This window comes from Pseudonaja textilis, chromosome 1 (genome assembly GCF_049901715.1).
Source record: "Pseudonaja textilis isolate UNSWEBS1 chromosome 1, rPseTex1.2, whole genome shotgun sequence".
Taxonomy (NCBI): domain Eukaryota; kingdom Metazoa; phylum Chordata; class Lepidosauria; order Squamata; family Elapidae; genus Pseudonaja; species Pseudonaja textilis.
In genome coordinates, this window is record NC_141990.1 from 239,931,282 (window position 1) to 239,953,901 (window position 22,620).

Consider the following 22,620-nt stretch of genomic DNA (forward strand, 5'->3'; position numbering starts at 1 on the left):
CAGCCTGTTCCCCAAAGCACCTGAGGGCAGGACAAGAAGCAATGGATGGAAACTAATCAAGGAGACAGTCAACCTAGAACTGAGGAGAACTTAGAACAATTAAACAGTGGAATTACTTGCCTTCAAAACACTGGAGGTTTTTATGAAGAGACCGGACAGCCGTTGTCTGGAATAGTATAAGGCTCCCCATCTGAACAGGGATCTTGGATTAGAAGACCTCCAAGGTCCTTTTGACTCTGTTCAGCTCTGTTTTGCTAAGTTCCAATAAATTCATGCATTATGAGATGCAGATTTTGGCAGAATGCTATGGAAATTCAGTAGATGATACAACAGAAAATGCCTCCTCCTTGCACAATCCTCAGTTATCTAAAGTCATGTTCTTATAGAAATCATGTCATTTGAAAATACTATGCTCCTGTTGTCTGTCTACAATTTTAAAATATGAGTCACTTGAAAATCAAGAGATATGAATTAGATCAAAGACTTGTTGATGAAGTGACTTTCTTGTAAGCTGTACACAAAAGTAAATTTTATTTTAAAAAGAGAGATAAAGCGTCTTTTTTTAATTGCTATTTTCTGATCATTCTTATTTTAAAGCAATCCAACCTTTCCTTCAAGAGTTACAGAGCCAGCTTTCAGTAGGGCTGGAGTTTTTTTTCAGTCATGCTTTAGAATTCTAATGTCCAGATGTCACCGTGGTGGAGACACTAGGCTTTTAAGTATATTAAATATTCCAAGGAAAACAGCAGCAGCCGGCTCTACATCCGCTGAAACTAGTTTGTTTATTCTGCAGTTATGTATGCAGTAGGGCTGAACCAAAACTGCTTACACAAGTTCACTTTTGTTTTAATTGGAAGCAGATCCTAAACTACAGAAATGGAAGTGCGCGTGTGTGGTAGAATTTCATAATGCAGTTTTAATAACAAATTCATTTTACAGTATTTATTCTGTTTTTAACAAACTCCAATGACCCATTTTGGCGTCTTAAGATTACTGCTTTTTTGGGGACTTTTCTTTTTCTTGTAGCTTAACATTTATGAAATTGAATTGTTGGTCTGTTCTGCTCTTCATATCGCTTAGAGCCCTGGCCCTGTTTTTCAAGTTGTAGTACTGTAGATAAAATCATACAGTAAGACCTTGGAGACACAGATCTAAGTCCACTCTCATGGAAGCTCTGAGATGATTTTAGGCAAAGCAATCTTTTTAAAATCCAGTTTAGCTTCCACAGCAGTTATAAGGAAAAAATTAAAAAAATAGAGTGCTATATACATTACATTCCTGAAGGAAAAGTAGATTAAAAATCTTAACTAACAAATAATTCTGAAATTTCTAAATAAATAAAATTGGGCTGGATCTGTGCTGCCATCTAGTGCTTATTTGGATAGTTGCCACATTATAAAAGAACCTTGTTTGCTTCTGTTTGTCCAGTAGGCGTATGCTATCTTTTATAGGTATACCCTTTCAAAAAAACCAAACACTTCTAATCCCCTTTTTATTTCTGTTTTGATCCAAAAATATTCACTTACTTTCTTATTTCTGATGTTAGTTGTAACTCTCTCTCAATTTATTTTGCTCAATTTTATCATTTTATTAATAACATTTTCTGCTTATTTCTTGTTACAATACCTTCAGTGACTCTTATTTTCTGTCAAATTGAATTTATATTACTCTTAAATACTTATATTTACATATGTTAAACATGTGGGATGGACTTTCAGTGTTGTAGTTTGGCTGTTGTAGCATCTGTTATTGTGGTTATGTTATGATGATTTTGGTACAATTACAACAGTAACAGTGTCCCACATTATTTCAGATTTTGTCATTAACTTCCAGAAAAGCAACCTCATGAAAACTTTATATAAAAATTCTAGCTTTGTGAGAATTTAATTTGTAGGTATTGATACTAATTAATGGCAGATGCCAGTTAATTGTTGAACAAATCTAAAAGAGTTGTATACATAATCTGGCACTTTAATTTTTTATTGTGCAATTCATGTGAGAATGAATTTAGTGCCCTAGTCAAAAAAGTAAGGTAAATAAACAAATTAAAATTAGGGAATTAGATAATATTTATCCATCTTTAGTACATTTTTGCAGGAAAAAATGTTAACATATTAAAATTAAAAAAAACATGATCAATTATACCTTAGGGTTTGCAATTTCTCTTTCATTAGAATAAGAAGTGTATAGTTTGTTTTACAAAAGATTCAAAATATTTTATAATTACTTCAAAATATACTTCCCTCTTTCCAAATTATAAAAATGTATATGGACAGCAATAATGTTATTGTTTATACTTTTAATCAATTCACTAATGAAACTTAACCTGAGTGGATTACAGATTTCCTTTAAAAGTTATTTTCAAATATAATTGAAGAAAGATTTGACTTCTTAGATAACCTGTTGTTAAAAAATATGTATATACTTTATATGACATTGGTGCAATTCTTGGTTGGTAGGCATTGATGGTCCAGCTGCTTTTCAAGATGAAGTACAGATAGCAGGGAGCCAGGTTCAAATTCTTACTGTTGGAGAATCTTGCCATGATGAGGATGATGGAGAGGTGTTAGCTACCAGTCAACAAGGCAAACAAGACCTTAGAGTAACAATGCAGAAAAAAGGTAAGAACTCAATGAACTATTCAAATATTTTTGACTTTTTCATTGTGGTGTTTTTAGGATGAGGAGGGAAGAGCAAAAGTATACTAATGCTTTTTTATGTCATTTTTTTATGTCATATCGTTATCAACACACACACACACACACACACACACACACTTGGAGAATTGGGCCAGTATACATCCTTATAGAATCGTCAGATTGTTCTGACCCAGGCTTCGTAAATTGTAATTATTCACAAAGTTGTTTCAAAAGCAAAACCTATTTTATTGCAATGATGGGAATTGTTTTCATTTCCAGCTAGAATTAATCTTAAACAGTCCCCCAAGATAAGCATACACCTTTCAGTTCTGTGGAATGCTGCCAAAAACAGAAGTATCCAATTAACTATAAAAGAAACCAACCCAAGTACAAGAAAAAAAACCCAACCAAAGTACACAGAGCGTCAAGGATGACTCGGAACCGATCAAACTACTTTGCTTCCTGCAAAGGTTTCATCATCTAGGCCTGACTTTTATGCCTTGTGGGAGAGGCAATCACCACCCAGCCTTACTCCCAAATCGCCCCTTTTGTTTCAGTTGCTCTTGCCTTCTAGCTGCTCTACACACACACGCACTGGGAACAGGCATCCCTGAGTCCTCTGCTTCGCTGCTTCCAGACTCCAAAGGCAACACCCCACTCCCAGATGGTCCTGGCCCCATCCCTGCATCGGACACAGGATCCTCATTGAGTTCTCTCCAGACTCTCTTTCTGGTCCCCTTCTTCCCCACTGTCTGATTCCGCTGCCATCTGCACCAGCTGCTGGCGAACCACAACACAGATAACAAAAAAGATTGGAATTCATATACTTTATGGGTAGGTGTTATCTAGGGCCATTAAATTATGCAATGTACAAAGCTAAAGGTTCATTATACGCTTACCTGTCCCTCCATACAAAAAAAATACTAATGTTTTGTATTGTATTCTATGATGATCAAATGCATCAAATAGGAAAACTTAGTTGGAAGCCAGGGATATGCTACTAGCAGTAAGCATGCTTGGCAGTCAGTTAGCTCCTCTCCAAATGATATTTGAAATATGTTTGATTCCTGCAATGCCAATGCCTCTCCACATACCATCCAATAAGCAACCAAAGGAAATTAGAAAAATATCCGACAGATATTTTGTATGACCTACAATTGTTTGGTCCTGGATTGAATTTATCTGTTTAAAATGTTTGCTGGTAACACCAGAGTTTGGTGTTATTTCCTATGTTATTTCTCTATGAAGTTCTAGGAACTCTTGTTGATAGATAAATGCACCAAATGTTTCATTTAATGTTCTTCCCAAAACATATCATTAGCAGCATTAGGAAATGTTCTGTGTGGTTTTATTTCTTTCTCCATGAATCAAGCTGAAAGAACAAATAACATTTTGTTACATTTTACCAAAGTTCCACTTCTTAGATACTGTCAATGCTGTTAATATTATTGTAAGAATATGAATATGAGCAGAAATTAGTAGCTCTTACAAGCTCTTAAAAGCATCATATTGATAGATAACTGCTACACTGCACTAATAAAAGAGCATAAATAGATGCAATCAAAGGTATGCTTTTTCTAGAACTTTGAAATTGATTGAGTTGAGAGGCCTGATATAGTAAATAAAATGCATATTCTGAGAGGGCAAGCAGTTTGATTATGCAGTAGTTATATGGTCTTTAAATAGAATGACTATCTCTTAGGCATTTCAAGTAGCATGAATTTTGATGAAGAGGAGGATGAGGAGGATGCAGATAGTTCAAGTTCCTCACAGTTAAATAGTAATACCCGACCAGGTTCTGCAACAAGCAAGAAATCAAATAAGGTGAGTGATTGATGTGGTGGACTTAGAAATACCTCAGAGTTACCTAAAGCAGACGTTTAAAATAATGTAGACTTATCTTGTCTGTGTGGATTCTTCATAACACTTCTCCTCAGAGATTTAACGTCCGTCCTGAGCTCCTTGCTAAAGTATAGGACCATTTCTTATTTTATTTACTCTTTTCGCTTTTTGAATGCAACTGAAGCACCATATCTATAGTGTGATACTCCAGGGATGTGAAGATGGAACAAGAAATTGCTTCCACACACATTATTTGCAATTTATTCTTTCATGTATACAACTCTGAATAAAGTTGTTTATAAAAGAGTAAAAAATTCACAATAGAAACTGATAGCATTCTGTGAATGATGGATGATTGGTGGAACTGGCACTGCCAATGAAAAATACTCTTAGAAAAAAATATAGCATATACAATAGAAAGTTTTAGCATTGAAACTTAAAGATAGAAGAGGGTCCATGACTATCTTCTAAAGTTTAGAAAGTCAGTGTTGGGACAATTCACTGCAGTGTCCCTATCCTGCGAGACTAATATTGGTTATAGTATTGATCTGTTGCCTACAAAATTCCTAAATTTATTCCCAACAAGATCCATGGTTTTTAATAACTAGACTGGAAAGTAGCAAAACAATGGTGAGATGGGCAGCATTTAAATGTAATAAATATATTAATTATAAATAAATATTGGTGATGAAATGTTTTACAAAATACCATATTTTATCTTATATATAAATAATCATCACAGTTAAGGGAGAATGTCAATATCATTAATTTTCAAATTATGAAGTTAGTTTGATCTTATTATACTGTTGATTATTATTATTTTTTTTTTACAAATATTCCTTTTCTTCAGGTTTGTTTTGAGAGTCCATTAAGCTGCTACCAGCTATGTGGTCCTATGCTAGACTGCAGACCAAAGACCAACTAAATCCTATTAAATTCTTCTGAATTGGTTGTCATCCTTAAATCTTCCAGCAAGAAGATTTTCAAAGGGTGTTCTTTGTTCCAAAAAAGGTTTGAGTGACGCATTTACTGGAAACATCTGTCAGCGTTCCAAAAAAAAAAAAAAAGCAAAACAATGCCCCTCTCTTGATTCCAGGATCAAAGAGAAGCAGGCACTGTGCTGCTTTACTGCATATAACCTCCAGTGATGTTTACAATACCTGATGAGGCTAAATAAGAGATAATGAATAGGCTGAAAAGCAACACAAGGTGTTTTTTCAAGGCACATTCAGTACATCTTTCCAGATTACACCCAGCTTTGTTCCATTGCATTGCATTCTCCCATGTCTTCTTTTGTGTGGAAAGTGAGCTGTCTGGGATGCGTGTATCCTCTGGCTTTCTTAATGTTACCTCTACAGTACCAAATTTCCATTGAGATTTATCTGTACATTAATGGCTGTTTGTGTATTTTAAAGTGAGGCAACTTTTCTTACTTTTCTAGGAAACAGCATCAGGGCCCAGCCCTTCAACCAATAACCCTGTAATAGATGTGGATGATTTGGAGGAGTTTGCTGTGAGACCTGCTCCTCAGGGAGTTACAGTCAAATGCCGAATCACAAGAGACAAGAAGGGAATGGACCGTGGAATGTACCCTACCTATTACCTCCATCTAGAAAGGGAGGATGGCAAAAAGGTCAAAAAGCATATTTTCTTGGCTGTCAAAAAAGTAACAGTAGAAAGTACACAGAACCTAGAACTTGCATAATTATAGGTGTTTTTAAATGGGAGGGAGAGGGTTGTATCCCTATCGTAAGTATTTATAATGATGGGAAAATATAGATGAAAATGCAGCATGTCCTGAAAAGCAGAAAGAATACCTGAGAAAAAATAAAACTATATGGACACGCTGTAGGCTACAATTTTTTTTTTTGTAAGTCCCATTAAATTAAGTTGAAATTGTTCATGAGAAGATTTCACTGCAGAACTGGAATATGAACCTCCCTTGTGTCATACATTCTTCAGGATTACAGTTTAAGTACTGAATTGTTTATCACACATCAGCCATTCAATTACTGAACCTCCACAACACTCAGTCTCAACACTAAGAACTTCCCTGCTGGTTTGGACAAAGTCTATCTTAGTCCAGCATATCGCTTCTTGCAATAACCAATCAGGTGTTCCTGGAGTGTTCACATATACCTCCTCCCCAACCCCGTTGTTCTCCTGCAGCTGATTGACAGGCTGCTCCTGACGTACAGCTAACATTGAACTTCATAAGTGACAGCCCCTGAAAGTCCCATCTTCCATAAATTCATCCAGCCCCAATGACAACTCTTAAGAAAAAGGAGATACAGTTGGAAACTCACAAACAGAAGAGCAGACAAGAATAGGGGAGTTTCCATGGCTTTTAGCAAGGAGAGTAACAAGTTAACTTCAGATGCTAGACAGTGGAGCAGGGATGAAGAGTGACGAGGGAGCAGTGATAATTATTTGCCAGGCAGATGCTATGCTTGGAATTTTAGCAGAAGACTACGCTAATTACCTATATGGAATGGAAGAAATGACCTCAGGAGGCTTGAACGGGAGAACGTTCAGCCATGACAAATGTAAGCCTACCCACATCTGAGTCGGAAAGTAAAATATGTACATATAAGGTTGGGGAACCTGGCTTAGCAGCTGACATGCGAAAAGGATCTGGAAATAGTACCATATGTACAAGAGTAAGCAGCTGCTAAGAAAGGCCGTGCAATCTTGGACAGCATTTGTAGAATCATTGCATCCAGATCATGGAAGATAGTAGTGTGGCTGTATTTTGTGCTATTTGGACTGCATTTGAAATATTGCATCCATTTCTAAGTTGGAATGAATTCGGAGAAATGCTACTAGAATGACAAAAGGTCAGAAATCCAAGGGGTGATGCTGGTAAAGGAGTTGGAGATGTTTAATTTGCAAAAATAAAAGGCTAAGGAGAGATAATGACACTAACAATAGCTAAAAGGCCATTATATAGAAGAATGTGAATTTTGTGGATTCTAAAAGCAGAAAAAGGATCAACTAATTGAGAAAGTAAATTGAAGCTGAATATCAAAAAGAATTTCATGTTAGTAAGTTATTAAACAGTGCAAGAGTCTGCTAGAGAAATGGTGGACTATCATCTGCTAGAAGTTTTCAAATGGGTTAGTTAAATGGCCTGTCTAGGATAATTGAGTAAATTTCTGCAGTAGACAGAAGTAGAGTAAGAGCAAAAGAAGGCTTTCAGCTTTTTCTGCTACTTTGCTAAAAACCAGGCATCTTGAGTCCAAGGTCAGGTAATTAATTTGGAGAGGCCTACTGTAAACTTTACCTGGCCTATTACCAGATTGCATTCTAGCTAGAAGAACTACAACCACACAATAGGAATATTTGTTCTTAAAAATAGAGTTTATTAGAAAAGTCAAACAAAGATATGAACATAACTGGATATTTGGCTAAAAGAAAAATAAGTTGCAAACATGGAAAAAATGATCAGAAAGTAATAGGTAGCATTTAATTAGGCTTCAGAAAAAAAGATAAATTTTGAAGGAAATCGGGTGCTTGCCTTGGATACAAGCAAATAAAATGAAATCCTGACACCATGGTATTTACTTACTATACTTATTTAATATTCCTAAAGGTCTATGTGTGTTAAGAGTTCCCATTTCCTGACAAATTTCATCACAACATGGAAGGGGTCTGTAATCTATTCTTTTCCTTCTCCAACAAGCGAATCCAACTTCATACCTTGTAAAGTACTCCTTTGCTATTTAATTTCAAGGAGGGGGAAATTGTTGTTGTTCAAAGGTTTGATTAACCAAGTTCCTTTTTTCTTGCCCTTTAGAGTTAGGTGGAATTGGTTTATAGGTGTAATGGCCTGTGAGAATGTCTTTGGGAGACAAGAGGAAAAGCCTCAGACTAGACAATTGTCAAATAAGAGGTAGCTGAGACCACAGAAGGAATGGAATAGAAGGGTTAGAAGAGACCCTCCCTAGTTTCTGGGACTGTAAAGGCGGTGGAGGGAGAGATGCATTTTCAAACTTGCAAGATTCTGTTAACGTAACCTTACAGTAAAGTGAGAGTAAGTACTTCTGGATAGGTCTTTTGCCTGGATTGCCTTGCAAGACTGGCAATAGGGTATGTTATGCTTGAATGGGAATCATTGCTAGAAGTACCCTTTCCATTACAGAGATGGACTTTTTTGTTTCAAATATGGATACAATATAGAGTGTATTTACCCATTACCATTTGAGCATTATTTCTAGATACTCTGAAACTGGTAATAACGTCATCTAACCAATTTGCATGGAAATATTCATGTTGTGAAAACTCCCTAAGCAATAAACAGTACACCAAGTTATTTTCAGAGGCAATTGCAGTATTTCTGTTGGGATATTTATTTTTTGTGTCTATCCCAACAGGGACTGAACTTGGAACTTACTGCATGCAAAAGCACACACTCTGCCATTAAGCACCTCTTCTTTCAGTGTGCTTTGATATACAGGCTGAAACTGTATTGTGAATTGATACATTGCAATCCATTCAGATGAGTACAGTGTAAAGCTGAAAATGAATTTTAAAAATTCAAAATGTTGTGTCATTTTGATAGTTAGATTCATGAAAGCTAACTCCACAATACTGTATTTGCCCAACTGGAAGATAAGTCCACCGTCCTCTGGCAAATAATTACCTATGAATTGCTAGGTGAGTGGGAGGGGGTCATCTTACATTCCATGAGAAGAAAATATGGATGTAGATTCAGTGCTGCAAATGCTTTGGAAGATAAGTTTGAAATCTATCCCTTGTTGCTTGCCTGGTGAATTTCACTCTGTTTATGCTGTCTAGGTACAATGTCAAGTGGTTGATAAATTGAAGCTCCTTGAAAAAAAAAGTGTAAATGAGAATAAACTTTAAATACTTTAAATGCTTTAAATACTCTGTTTAAAGTCTACTTTGTTCTTAGATAATTCCATGTTTGGCTTCTTCAAATTATTTACAATTGGATTCTGCATTCTGATCTGAACTGGAAAATGTTTTCCTTTCACTAAAAGGAGACTGTTTAAGCAGAATGTAAATCTTTAACAAAATGTTCTAGGTTAATTATTTAAACCATCATTAATTGATCCAAGAGAGTAAAATTCTCTACTGATTTTTTCAACCCATTTTTGCTAATTCTCATTTTCTTTAATTTTTCTTATTGTCAAGAAAAAAATCCTCATTTCTTTTTTCAATGGTTCCACCAGATTCTGCTTAGAATTTGACCTTTTAAAAATTATATATATGTTTTAGGTATTTTTATTAGCTGGAAGGAAACGGAAAAAGAGCAAAACCTCAAATTACCTCATCTCCATTGACCCAACAGACCTGTCACGAGGAGGAGAGAGTTTCATTGGAAAATTAAGGTAAACATCTACTTCTAAAATGTATGCTTAAGTGTGAATGGTTTGAGATTTAAAGCAATTCAAACCTCTTTATGTTTGTAGACTTTCATAGTCTCTGTATGTAGGTAAAAGGGAAAAAGTTTCATACTCACTAGCATTGATGATATTGCCTAGTTGTGTAATGAGACATCTGTAAGCAAATAACTAAGCTTAGAGAACACCAAGCAGACTTGAATTTTCTAAGTTTTAGTTCATATCCTTGTTATACAACATCTAATAACTTAGAAAATGGATACATTTAATCTCAAAAGAGAAGATTTAAGGATGGGAGGTTTTATGAAATGTACTTCAACACCCACAATTCCTGAGCCAGCATGACTGGCTCAGGAATTCTGGGAGATGAAGTCCACAAGTCATAAAAAGGCCATAATTTCTAACTCCTGGTTTAGGGGAAACACAATTCCAGCTTTCATTATAATAAATAAAGTACCACATTTAGTACTGGACAGTGATTACTTTTTTACTTTAATAATAGGTCAAATCTCATGGGGACTAAATTTACAGTTTACGATAATGGAGTTAACCCAGTGAAAACAGCATCAAGTTTGGAGGCAAGTAATCTACGCCAGGAGTTAGCTGCTATTTGCTATGTAAGTATTTTGCTATGCAAAAAAGAAAACGTGTATTAGTAGAATAAATAACAATTGTTGGAATCAGTATTAAAATACTTCAATATGTTTATAATTCCAAAATACATAATACATGGACTCTACGTAAAGAATAATTACTGCATACATATGCTCTTTGCATCAGGGGTTTACAGCTTCACACTTATATATTAGGGATATATTAGTACCATGACAGCATAAACTTTTCATTAGAATTGGACATTATAAGATTCATCTAGCATTATAAAATGGCATTCTGGTGTTATTCTCATTTTAATTTCCAACTTTCATTTTTTTCCTGTTATTTTTTATATACTATGGATAGGAATTGCCTTTATTTATATGTATGCTACTCTTACGTACTTCTCCTGTGAAAGAATAAAATATAATTTCTTTTAAAAAGAGGCTGTAGAACAATCATTCTTACAAAATAAGAGGATATCCAAGGGGCCTGTGCAATATTAAAGGAATTATTTTCATTCAGGATGATGGATATCTTGGAAAAAGTCTAGATCCAACTTGGAATTGCTGGGGAAAAGCAACATCTAGACTGATCCAGTTGGTTTATTCCTGTGCCAAGTAATATTTAATATGATATGTATCCCCTCTGCTGTTCTCATTTCCAGGAATACAGAGCATGACTACCACCATGAATGAAAAATACATTAAGCATCTACTTGCTTTCTATATTAGCCTGGCAGCATGATGATACTGTTTAACATGACATTGTATGAAGCATAGTTCAGTTTTAGCTAAAACAATGAATAAAAGGCTAAGAAATACTGGGAAATTAACATTCAGTCACTTGTGCAAGAGGCTCTTCTCCTTCAGCTGCATGGATTTGGCATTGTTCAACAAGGAGTTCTTAGTATTATTTGTGGAGATACCTTTGAAGTCACCATCTGTAAAACATCTACAGTTTACAGTGCCACTGAATTGGATTTCTTAATACTGGTTTTAAGCCCAATGTAACTAAAAAATGGTAAATATACCCATTGATTCATGAAGGTGACTGGATGAGTCATTTAGCTACAACCAACATTCTAGGAATTTTCTATCCTGGAGTGACTTTTCCCACTGGAGCAAGAATGATTCACTGATGTTTTAGGTGCATGTGATCATAAAAATATAAAAAGAATCAAAATACATTCTAGGGAAAGTCCCTGTCAATAAAATTCTTACAAAATCTTCTTTAACCACATTTCTTGAAAAGGAGAAGTAATTAGGTAACAAGGTCTGAATAAATAATGAGTTTAACACTGAATTTATTTCTTTATTTGCTAGGCTGGGATCTTCATAAATTTCTTGTTAACTTGAGGGACAGGAGAAGTGACTAAGCTTGTTCTTGATAATGGAGGAATATCTAGATGTATCTAGCCAGCATTTTTCAGTCCTGCAAAGTCCACAAATGTTTTAAATAACATTTTCTTAAAATAAAATTTAGTTGACTTTAGAAGCCAGGGGGAAGCATTCCTGACATAATAAATCACCTCCTTTATTCTTTAAAATGCCTGAAGTGTTTTCTAATATAATGGCAAAGGTGCCAAATTAATACTAGAACGATTCAAGATTACAGTATGGAAATTCAAAATTCAAGACTATCTTCCACCACAAAACTCACAAGGTGAATTTCAGCCAGTCACTCTCTCTAAGGCAAACTACCTCATAGAGTTGCTGTGGGAGCATATTATTCAGGACAATCCAATCTTAGCAAAGAGTAATATAAATGAAAAAGTACCAAAATAAAGCAACTTGTATACTTTTCAGGTCACATATTTTAGGGTTGCTTGGTATCAAGAAGGTTTCTAAAAATATTCCTGTGTAAATTGGAGAAAAACCTTGATACAGATTATTTTTAAACCGTGCTCAATTGGAGTGACACAGGTTCAAGAGAAACACAAAAGCACAGGACGCTGGACATGTGGTTTTTGTTATCTCTCCCTTGAAGAGTTGGGGAGATGTTTTATTTTGTAAAAATATATAAAACTGATAGGTGTATGGTTCTACATTCTGTTTTATTACTATATACTATTACAATGATAATTACTACCAAGACAACTACTATATTCTATACTATTACTACTGAATATACTGTACTTTGTACCTATTATCTATATATCATGCTCTATGGCAGTGATGGCGAATCTATGGCAGAGCCCTCTCTGTGGGCACACAAGCCATCACCCCAGCTCAGCTCTGCCATGCATCCACGCGCGTCTCCCGCTGATCAGCTGGTCTTCGGGTCTCTGCTGCGCATGCGTGGGGAGTGGGGCATATGCATGGGGGTGGGGCACATGCACAGGAGATGTGCACACATGCATGGGGGATGCATGCACATTGCATTTTGGGGATGCGCATGCTTTGGGCACTCAGTGCCGAAAAGGTTAGCCGTCACTACTCTATAGCATTATTACACGCATCAATATTTCTTTCTTAAACCTGTTCTGTCTTCTCTCTGAGATTCCTTTTACTGGCCAGCATGTAGAGCTGTTGCATCTTTTTTGTGTTGCTGGGCTGCTGTACTCCACCCCCCAACCCCCCCAATCTTTTGGACCACCCACTTCTTTTGAATGAAAAACAGTCCTTTAATTTGGCTGGTGTACTCAGTTTGCTGGTGGCTTTAGAACACCTGTCTCCTTTCACACCTATGTCAAGGTTGCAGCTTTTTTGGCAACTCTGCCACGCTAATGCTGGTGAGGAAGTTCAAATGAGAGGGAAAGAAGGAAGCACAATTTTTTTTCAAGCAACTTGCTTTTGCTCACAAAAAGACAATAAATTCCAATATTCTTTTAAAAAGATGATACTATACAGTAATGGCACTGGTAGTAAGAAAAACTGCATTATGCATTTTAATAAAACCTTTTCCTATTCGTATAGAAAGTTTCCAACGTTCATCCCATCTTTACAAATTATTCTATTGTAATACTCATTGAGGGTTGAATTGTTGATTAAATCCTAGATGTAGAGACTTTTCTTATATGTTATTTAAGTAAAAGCAATCTAAGCAGTGATTTTGCTTTCATTTTCTTGTTGTAGTTGATCATTAATACAGCTGCCACGGCACCTAATGGTCACTGTCAAAACTGCAGTGGTGGAGAAATTCTAAACAGATCATTAGAAATACAATCGCATTTGGAAGGAGAAACCATCTGTTGTTGATCTCTTGGCCATTTAAATACGGATCAGTTTCATAAAACTGTTATTTGGAGCTCAGCTCACGATTAACCAACTGGCTACAATGCTTTTAATTTTCTGTTGAAAGGAGTGTAATAACAAAAATAAGCAGATGGATTTTGCAGTCCTGACACATTCAAATCTGCTTCTGATAAGCAGTAAGCAGAATCTGAACACTTAACTGCCAGTTGATAGAGGAGGGAGTTATGGAATGAAATGTACCCTGCCTAGACTCCTTTACTACACTCAGAAGTAAATGAAGAAAGAAACATGAATCCTTCCCCTACATCTCTCCTCTTATTTTGTCACACATTTTTCAATATGGGTGCTCTTCTAAGATATAAAATTAGGTAGCTAAGGGCCAAGCCCATCTTTCTTCTACAGCATCAGTATGAAGGCATCTACTATTTCTCAACTTTGGCTGATAGATAGATGCAATATAGGTTCCCCCCAAATGTTTTGGATTTTAATTTCCAGAACACTCACGTGGTCTTACTTAGCATCAGGCTGAGGAACAATGCTTTAAAGTGGCTTACTTTAGTAGATTACCATGGAATGCATCAAATACATTAGAATGATCAAAGCACTATATAAATGTTTAAAGTGCTAAAGTATGTTGTTGATACTGCTGCTGTTAAAAATAAATCATTAATCACACAACAAAAGTGTAGCCAGTACCAAATTCTGTGCATGTTTATGTTTTTTTCCTTCCTTCCTTCCTTCCTTCCTTCCTTCCTTCCTTCCTCCCTCCCTCCCTCCCTCCCTCCCTCTTAGATAAAAGTCTATTGTATTTTCAGTATTTGTCTTATTGTCTTAATACAGGAAACAAACGTTTTGGGGTTTAAGGGTCCTCGTAAAATGAGTGTCATCATACCTGGAATGAATATGGACCATGAGAGAGTTTCTATCAGACCACGGAATGTAAGTCAGTCACCATTATCCCAATCACCGTAAACTAGCTCAACCAAGTTTAAGGATACATTTACATGTCAGTCCTGGGAGACATTGTTTTTTTAATTTCCTTCTTCCTAGGTGAAGAAGCAGTATGCCCAGAACTCATTTACAAATATTTTCATAGCCATTGAGTACAAGTTCAGAGGATAGGAGGAAAAGGGATTGAATGCAGAGTGGGCAGATGCTATAACATTATCCCGGATTCTGGCATAATGTATATTCTTTGCAATGGGAGAGAACAGGGTTTATTTTTAATCATTGTTTTAATCTGAAAAAATAAAGTTTCTTAAAAATACAAAATTCACCCCATCTCTTCTGCTTATTAGTTAGACTTATGTTCTGTCATTCATCCAGAAAGTGAAAGAAGCCTAAACTGTGTTTCCTCTACTAATGATTTCTCCATAGCAGCCCCATGAGATAGATTGGGTTTTTAATTCCCAATTGTTGTGTCAAAATGAGACTGGCAGATCTTTGGGGTTTTAGTTTCCATTTGTTCCCAAACTGGCTGTTCTGAAGTCAGGGATTTGCTGACCTTGTCAAAATGATCCTCCTTCAACTCAGTGGGAAAAATAGAGAAAGCTATTTACTACAACTCTGACTGCTGCTAACAACAATTGTTGTTGTTATCATTGTTATATCTAAAACTTTTGTCAAGCTTGGGAAAAGAGACAGAAAATGAAAAATAACACCATAAAGTAGGAGAAAAAATGCCAAGTGACCTCTGGAAATCCATTTCTATATATTGTATAAGCAGTTACAGGAATCAGTAGCTTCCCAAATTAGTGTACCTGAAGATCTATAAAATATATTAGTCATTCCCATATAGCAGAGGCTACATATGCTAATTTGTAGTTACTAGCACAAGTATTATTGGCCACAGATCATTTGACTTCATTGGAGTTAGGTCTATGTATGTTGATTTTTAACATGCCATTATCAACAGCAGGAGTTGGTTTGCTAAAAATCAGGGTGTTGATTTAAATCATGATTTAAATCACAAGTAAAGAGGCTTGATTTAAATCAAGTTGATTTAAATCATAATAAAGAGCAACTGTCATCTCTGTCTCTCAGTGGCTTCTCCTCTGACCTGCTATTGACTTACCGACAGTCCCATTCACTTTAATGAGACGGCTGGTGTGGCGGCAGTGACACAACAAGGTGAGGGACATGACAGGCAGCAGGTGAGTGGATGCCCGCTAACAGGTGCTGCCATGATGGATCTGAAATGACAGGTGCTCTTTAAACACAAGGACTCATTCTTGCTGGTAGTTAGGATCTTTAATATTATTATTTACAAACAAACTGAAGGTTTCCTATTTAGAGCGCATGTTATCTCAGCTTACAGAGTTTGAATGAGTTTACCCAAAATGTAAATATTGAAGAATATACAGTCCCATGCTACATAACTAAGCTCCATTTCATGGTGAATAAACTAAATTATTAATGTATCTTAAATAGAAAACTATCCTTAGATAGATTTTTTTTACTCCAAAAGTATTTTATTAAAATAAATTCGATTTAAAAAAAACTGATTTAAATTTTTAAAAATCTGATTTATTTATTTATTTATTTAAAAAAATCATCAATTTTTACCCACCCTGCTAAAGATTGTTTGAAGAGCCCCATGCTTCGTGTCAAGGTTCACACAAGCTCTTCTGCAGATAGTGCTGGGGTTACATGTTCACACAGTCCTTCTGGCAGAAGAATGGAGTCCTTCTGGCTGAGAATGGAGAGAAAAACATAAATGATAGCACAAACATGCAGCCTTTTTTTAAAAAAAGATTTTTTTGCATGTTTTAAAAGTGAACCAGGAAAACAGTCCGAAATACAAATTTATTCTTCCAGTTTTGCATTTTCTCTGGCTCCTGTTGCCCACCCTCCCGCCCCCCACTCTTCAGGCTATTGTGCTTATTCCTTTGTAAGCCTGAAGACATACGTCTGTCCGGGGATATCTTAGCATCCATCTAAGTGTAAGGAGCAGGGAAAGGCCCTTCTTCTCTCCTAGTTACACTGGTAATATAAGCGAACAGATTGTGTTCAGCATTGTCTGCTGCAAGGAGCCTTCACACGTTATGGATGCTTCTATCTGATTTGAAGCAGAGCTGTGGATAATATGATGCAGTCATCCATACAACAAAGCTCCCTGTTGCCAGCAGTCATGCAGTAACTAATAGAAGATCTTCTCTTCTAACACCAGACTAATGACTTGCTGCAAGGAACTGTTTACTGCTACTTGAATGCTGTACTGAAGCTATGAAGGTCTTTCATGAACTGAGTAGTAAAGCAAATGCTTTCTTAGCAAATATGGAAAATATGTTGACATATTTGTATCTTTATTGGGGACTGTGTCGTTGAAGTCATTTGCATTCTTTCAATTTTATATTTTTGCCTCAGCCTGAGATTGTGTGTGTGTGTGTGTGTGTGTGTGTTTTATTCTTCCTTGACATTGGCAAAATAATAGGTGCCACTGCCTCCCGTTAAAACCAATAGAAATGCTTAGAGTATATATGTGTGTGATGATTTAATACTGGGTCACCTGCAAGTCTGCTATATCCATTTGCTATGCCATATAGATCCCAAATGCAATCCAAAGCTTGCCCCTCTAGAAATATGAACTTCTACAACAGGATCTGAGCATGCCTATGATTTCCTTGGCAAGTTTTAATTTTTCTTCTCTGTGTATGTATATGCATGGCTCATCTGTTTATCAAAACATACCTGATCCCAAACTAGCTTATACCACTTTACTATATAAGCCTAGAATGTAACAGAGTTAGTGTTAGTGTTTGCTTGGTTGATCTCAGTATGCTCCCCAATGGCAAATGGAGTTAGAATAATATGCAGGTTCTGACAATCTAAGCAGTTGATTTGGGAAGGCCAGGGATTTTATTTTAGGAAGATTTTGAACATTGGAATGGGAAATTGGTATATAAAAAGAGTGGAAGATAGCTTCTGGCTAAATTCAAACTTCTATCCGTGGTTCTGATAGGAACATGAAACACTCCTCTCAAGATGGCAAAACAAAAACACAGAGAGTGTCATTGAGCTGCACAACAAAACTCCAGTCTGGAATGATGATACTCAGTCTTATGTTTTAAATTTCCATGGTCGTGTAACACAGGCCTCAGTGAAAAACTTCCAAATTATTCACGACAATGATCGTAAGTATGACTTCTCTAGTTAAACTTGTTGGAACACAGATTGCTTTTCTTAAATCTAATGAGATCCTCTGTACAATAATACTAAAGATATGTTAGGTTTCCTCAAACCAAAATTCATGTTGTATTTCTCTTACTGCAGTTTCCTGTTTTCAGATGTTGATTGCATACCAATGAATAGGGCAATTCAGATGGTTGTCATTCATTTTGATGTTTTGATGAAGCTTTTGATAAGAGTTCTCAACTATTTTCAGCTCTCATATCTATTCTCTGACTTGAATATAGTCCGTGTACTGTACACTCAAGGACCTTGGGTTGAGCTTGCAGAGGCAAAGGGTAAAATGAAATAAAATAGAATATCTAAGTCACCAACAGCTAGTTCTCAGAGTAGCACATAAACAGCTTCTAATTTAGCTGAAGAGTGCCACCCTATTGCATAACACCTGCCACATAACACCCCAGATGTAACAACTTGTTGATAAGAAAGACACAAAAGTTGAAATAGTGGATGTGACAGTATTTATTTATGTATCAAATGTTTTAACCGCTCATCATTCTCACAGAGAGGCTCTGGGTGGTGTACAATTTAATCTCCTGCAGATAGCAGAATAGAAGAGGAAGAATTGGAGATGATACAAAGTCCTGCAGACAGAAGTAGAATGACTGTGGCAAAAGAAAGCAAAGGTAGCATCAATACAGGCACCTTGGGTTGGAGCATCACTTGAACACTATCACCAGTGACAAAACGACCATTGGTCAATTGCAAAAGGCAGCTTTACTCAAAACAGCTTGCATCCTGCAACATTACATTTAAGACCATCAAACATCCACATCTGTCTATCCCAGATCATTGGGAAGGACTTGATAGGTGGATAAAAATGCCAAATCCAGTCTGAACATCTGGCTGACTGTGCGACAAACCATAATATTATAATTATTTTTGAGAGAGGTGAAATCTTTATAATGGAGGCATAGTTTCTGGTGGGATGCATATTTTTTAAAAATTCGCCCTCTTTAATTCAATATATAAAGATATCCTAATGGCCATGGTTATCAGATGTAGTTTTGATCCGATCATTTAATGGCGGAGTGGGATGGGCAGATGGTGTGCCTTCACCATTTTAACTTGTGCTGGAAGAAACATCATCAATCTGATGAAAGCCCCCCTACTCCCCGAAATGCCTGCTTAGGAAGTAGTCCTTCTCTTCATCACTGGTTCATTCACCACATCCTAACCTTGCTCTAAGCGTTTGCTGGCAGGCTTCAATTTTGTCCTTTCAGCAGTGGGGTTCGCACAGCATGTTGGGAGGCAGCTATTTGGGGGAATCTGCCGGCTTAACAATATGGAAGCTGAAGTGGGAGGAAGAAGGGTAGCTTGCTGAGTCTTTTCCAGTCACTGCAGCTGTCTTCTGATTTTGTTCTATTCATCCCACCAGCATTTTTGGATCCTTTTCTATTTCCTGACTTATAAATAATGTCATTTATAAGGACATCCGTGCCATGTGCGGAAGTGCCGGATATTACACAGCTGGGAAACATTTATTCTTTTTTTTAATCGGAACATTTTTTTATATCTATTTTAAAACATTCAAGGAGCAAAAAAAATGAACTACATAAAACAAAACAAAAAATAGTAAATATGCAGACTTTACCAATTGTCATAATATTTAAAATTAAACATTTTATTGATGAAACAATTCATTTTATTGACAAAATAATTTAAAGTAGACTGATAATATCTTAAGATACAATTGAGGATCACTAATAAAAGTTAGATTTATAAAGAGGTCACTACTATTTTTTCCTAAAACAGATGCACCTTGATCCTGTGAACATAAAAATATTTTTTTTAAAAAATCAGGAAAAATAATATTAATCCTAAATTCCCTACTATTGTACTTGGTGATTAAAATATAAGCATTAAAATAACATGTTTATTATCTTTACATAAAATATTTTCCCCTTAAATATTGTCTAAATATCTGAGTTGGCCTAGTTGCGTGATTTGTAATATATAGGCAAAGCCCTACTTGCTTAATTTTAGTCAAACTTCAGTTCTGAATGTACACTTTTAATTTTACTGTGCCTTCATATTCCCCAGCTGCTCAGCATTTCATTGCTTTCTGAAGAACATTGTGTCCTAGTTCAGATTTCAACTAATCTAAGGAGATAGGCGTTACTTCTTTTTTTCTAATTATACAGTTTGGTTTATTCTGTCCAGATAATCTAAAACGTGTTAAAAGCCAAATTGATATATCTTTATGTTTCTTTATTCTTTCAGCTGACTACATAGTGATGCAGTTTGGCCGTGTGGCAGAAGATATTTTTACAATGGATTATAATTATCCTATGTGTGCAGTACAAGCCTTTGCTATTGCCCTGTCCAGTTTTGACAGCAAGTTAGCTTGTGAGTGAACAAGTTATGCCTAAACTTCACTGCAGCCAAAACCATGTGCCACTGGAAGAAGAAAACATACATTCCATATTTTCTCTGGTGTCATCAGTGGTCACATATTCTTATGAGGCAGGTAAAATTTGTTTTCTGAAGGACCAACCTTTTTTGATGAAGAGAAAATATTTTAAAAATTCAAGACTTTCAGGAATGTTTTTCCCGCTTATTCTCTATTTTTCTGGAAGTGGCATCATAGCTCTATAAATAGAAGTCCTATCTTAATGTCCTCAGTTCTGTTATAAAGATGCACATAATTATGGCTTAAGTAAAAACACCATTGGGATCAATGATGTCTTTTTTTTAAATCCATAAAAGCTATCACGACACAGATCTAGTTTTGGATTTAAGACATATTTGGAGGCTGTCAGCATACCTCAAGATTTCATTCACACTTTTGAGGATTTTGTGTCACTCATCTTAAACATAAGACCATGAGAAAGATGCAAACTTTTTACAAGAAAGAAGCAAGGTAGCATTTACTCTCAAAGCCAAGACTGAAATTGATTTGTGATACTGTTTTATGTGGGAAGGAATCTGGCCAATTTTTAATCCTGATGGGGAATAGAATGGGGGCGGGGGGAGATCAGAAGCACAAATTAATATTGCACAACTCACTTGTACTCCAAAGTGTCATTTTATAGATTGTGTTTTAAGTCTCACTTTCTAATGTCAGTTCACTCTTGTTTTTAAGAAGGGAATTTTGATTATGTGAGGTCAGCAAATGGATGGGAGAAATAATGCTGAATCATTATAGCAACTAAAATTGGGGAATATTCTAAAAGAAAGAAAAAAATGTGCTTCAACATATATGATGTTTCAGGTCCCATGTGTGGCATGTTCTGTCCAAGACAGTTTTCTGTCTTTTTCCCTGGAGAATTGTTGCCCTTTGGGTAGACATGATTGGACTAAAAAATTGAAGGGCTGAGATACTGAACAAAGTGTATACATCTGCTGTAAATGAATTGAATGACATCTAATTCTTTGAATAAACCTGTCTTGATAGAGCTGCCTCTTTTAAGAAATTGTTTAGAAGATAACTGGAACTAATAGCGAAAGATATTTGTTCTTTCTCTGCCCCAATAGAGGTAGTCCTTGACTTACAGCCATTCGTTTAGTGACCATTCGAAGATAAGAAGACTTATGACCAGTCCTTGTACTTATGACACTGCAGCATCTCCAGAGTCACGTGATAAAAATTTGGGTGCTTGGCAACTATATTTATGACAGTTGCATTGCCCCCGAGTCATGTGATTGCCATTTTCGACCTTCCCAGTTGGCTTCTGATAAGCAAAATCAGTGGGGGAAACCTGGATTGGCTTAACAACCCCATGATTCACTGAACAATTGTGGTGATTTGCTTAGCAACTACAGCAATAAAATTGGGCATCAGCTTAGTAAGCAATGGAAATTCCTTATCCCGATTATGGTTGTAAATCGAGGACTACCCATACTGAAAGTTGCATGCAGAGAAAGCTTCCAAAAAGAGAAATTAATTGCAATGCATTCTTGATTTTAAACAGATGGGTGGAATCAGAGCTTTTATTTTATTGGTGCCTTGTTCCAAAACAAAGGAACAGCCCACCAGGGTACCCCTATTCAAAATGATATCGGTTAGCAAAAAATAATATTACATAGATAGCAATTTCTACACCCCCGAATTATAAGGCCTTCATTATTGCAGAGGCTCCATTAAATTTTGGATATGGTGGGCCTAAGGGAATCACCTGGAAAGATAGAATCAGTAAAGAGATAAGCTTGTCTCTTCATCTCTTCAGCCAGAAGAAAATCTCTGCTGCATCAAACTATTCCTGCTAATAGAGGGAGATGCTTCTATCTATAGAAGACTTTTTCTGGATATAACTATGTATGCGTGTTTGTGCCTTTTTACTAACAAATCATTATATTTCAGAATGCAAGCTCTGGCTTATCTCATTTTCATGGATTTTTTTTAAACAGTAAATGTACTAAAAATTTGAAATCAGACTCAGATTTAAGGGGATCTGAACATTTAGCATTAGTTTTGTGATAGTTTCCCACAATATGATATTGAATATGACTGGTATACATAGAATAGTATATACCAAGACTCAGCAGTACCAGATTTTACGGGGGGCGGTAGGGGGCAGACTTTTTTGGCTACATCTTCACTGGATTCTTCAAGGGCTGTTGGGGTAATTTTAGCAGGTTTGCCTTTCTGTGACTTACTAAGGACAATGTGCCGGTGCATCCAGTGCTGATTATGATTTTGCTGATGCTTATATGCACATAGAAATGCAGGTGGTTCGTCTGTGAATCTCCTTTTGTTTTAGATAATTAACAGTCCCCTTGTAGTACGTGAACAACTCTATGCAAAAATGCAATCTGTTTGGTATGCTTTGAAATTGCCATTCTCCCAAGTCA

At 36.1% G+C, this 22,620-nt stretch overlaps 1 protein-coding gene across 6 annotated transcripts in view; it reads left to right on the forward strand.

Moving 5' to 3' along the window:
• The window catches only part of TUB (TUB bipartite transcription factor), a 118,041-nt gene extending 96,816 nt beyond the window's left edge, over window positions 1-21,225 (forward strand). For 5 of the 6 annotated variants that reach the window (XM_026706640.2, XM_026706641.2, XM_026706643.2 and 2 more), the window contains exons 5-12: window positions 2,460-2,621; window positions 4,342-4,463; window positions 5,923-6,114; window positions 9,723-9,835; window positions 10,350-10,464; window positions 14,479-14,577; window positions 17,600-17,771; window positions 20,050-21,225. In XM_026706640.2, coding sequence (XP_026562425.1) covers window positions 2,460-2,621; window positions 4,342-4,463; window positions 5,923-6,114; window positions 9,723-9,835; window positions 10,350-10,464; window positions 14,479-14,577; window positions 17,600-17,771; window positions 20,050-20,183 — 1,109 coding nt within the window. In that variant the 3' untranslated portion in view covers window positions 20,184-21,225. Of the gene's footprint in view, window positions 1-2,459; window positions 2,622-4,341; window positions 4,464-5,922; window positions 6,115-9,722; window positions 9,836-10,349; window positions 10,465-14,478; window positions 14,578-15,681; window positions 15,792-17,599; window positions 17,772-20,049 lie in introns of those variants that run through there. The other variant, XM_087921055.1, reaches the window with a different exon arrangement.
• The last annotated feature ends 1,395 nt before the right edge of the window (window positions 21,226-22,620 follow it).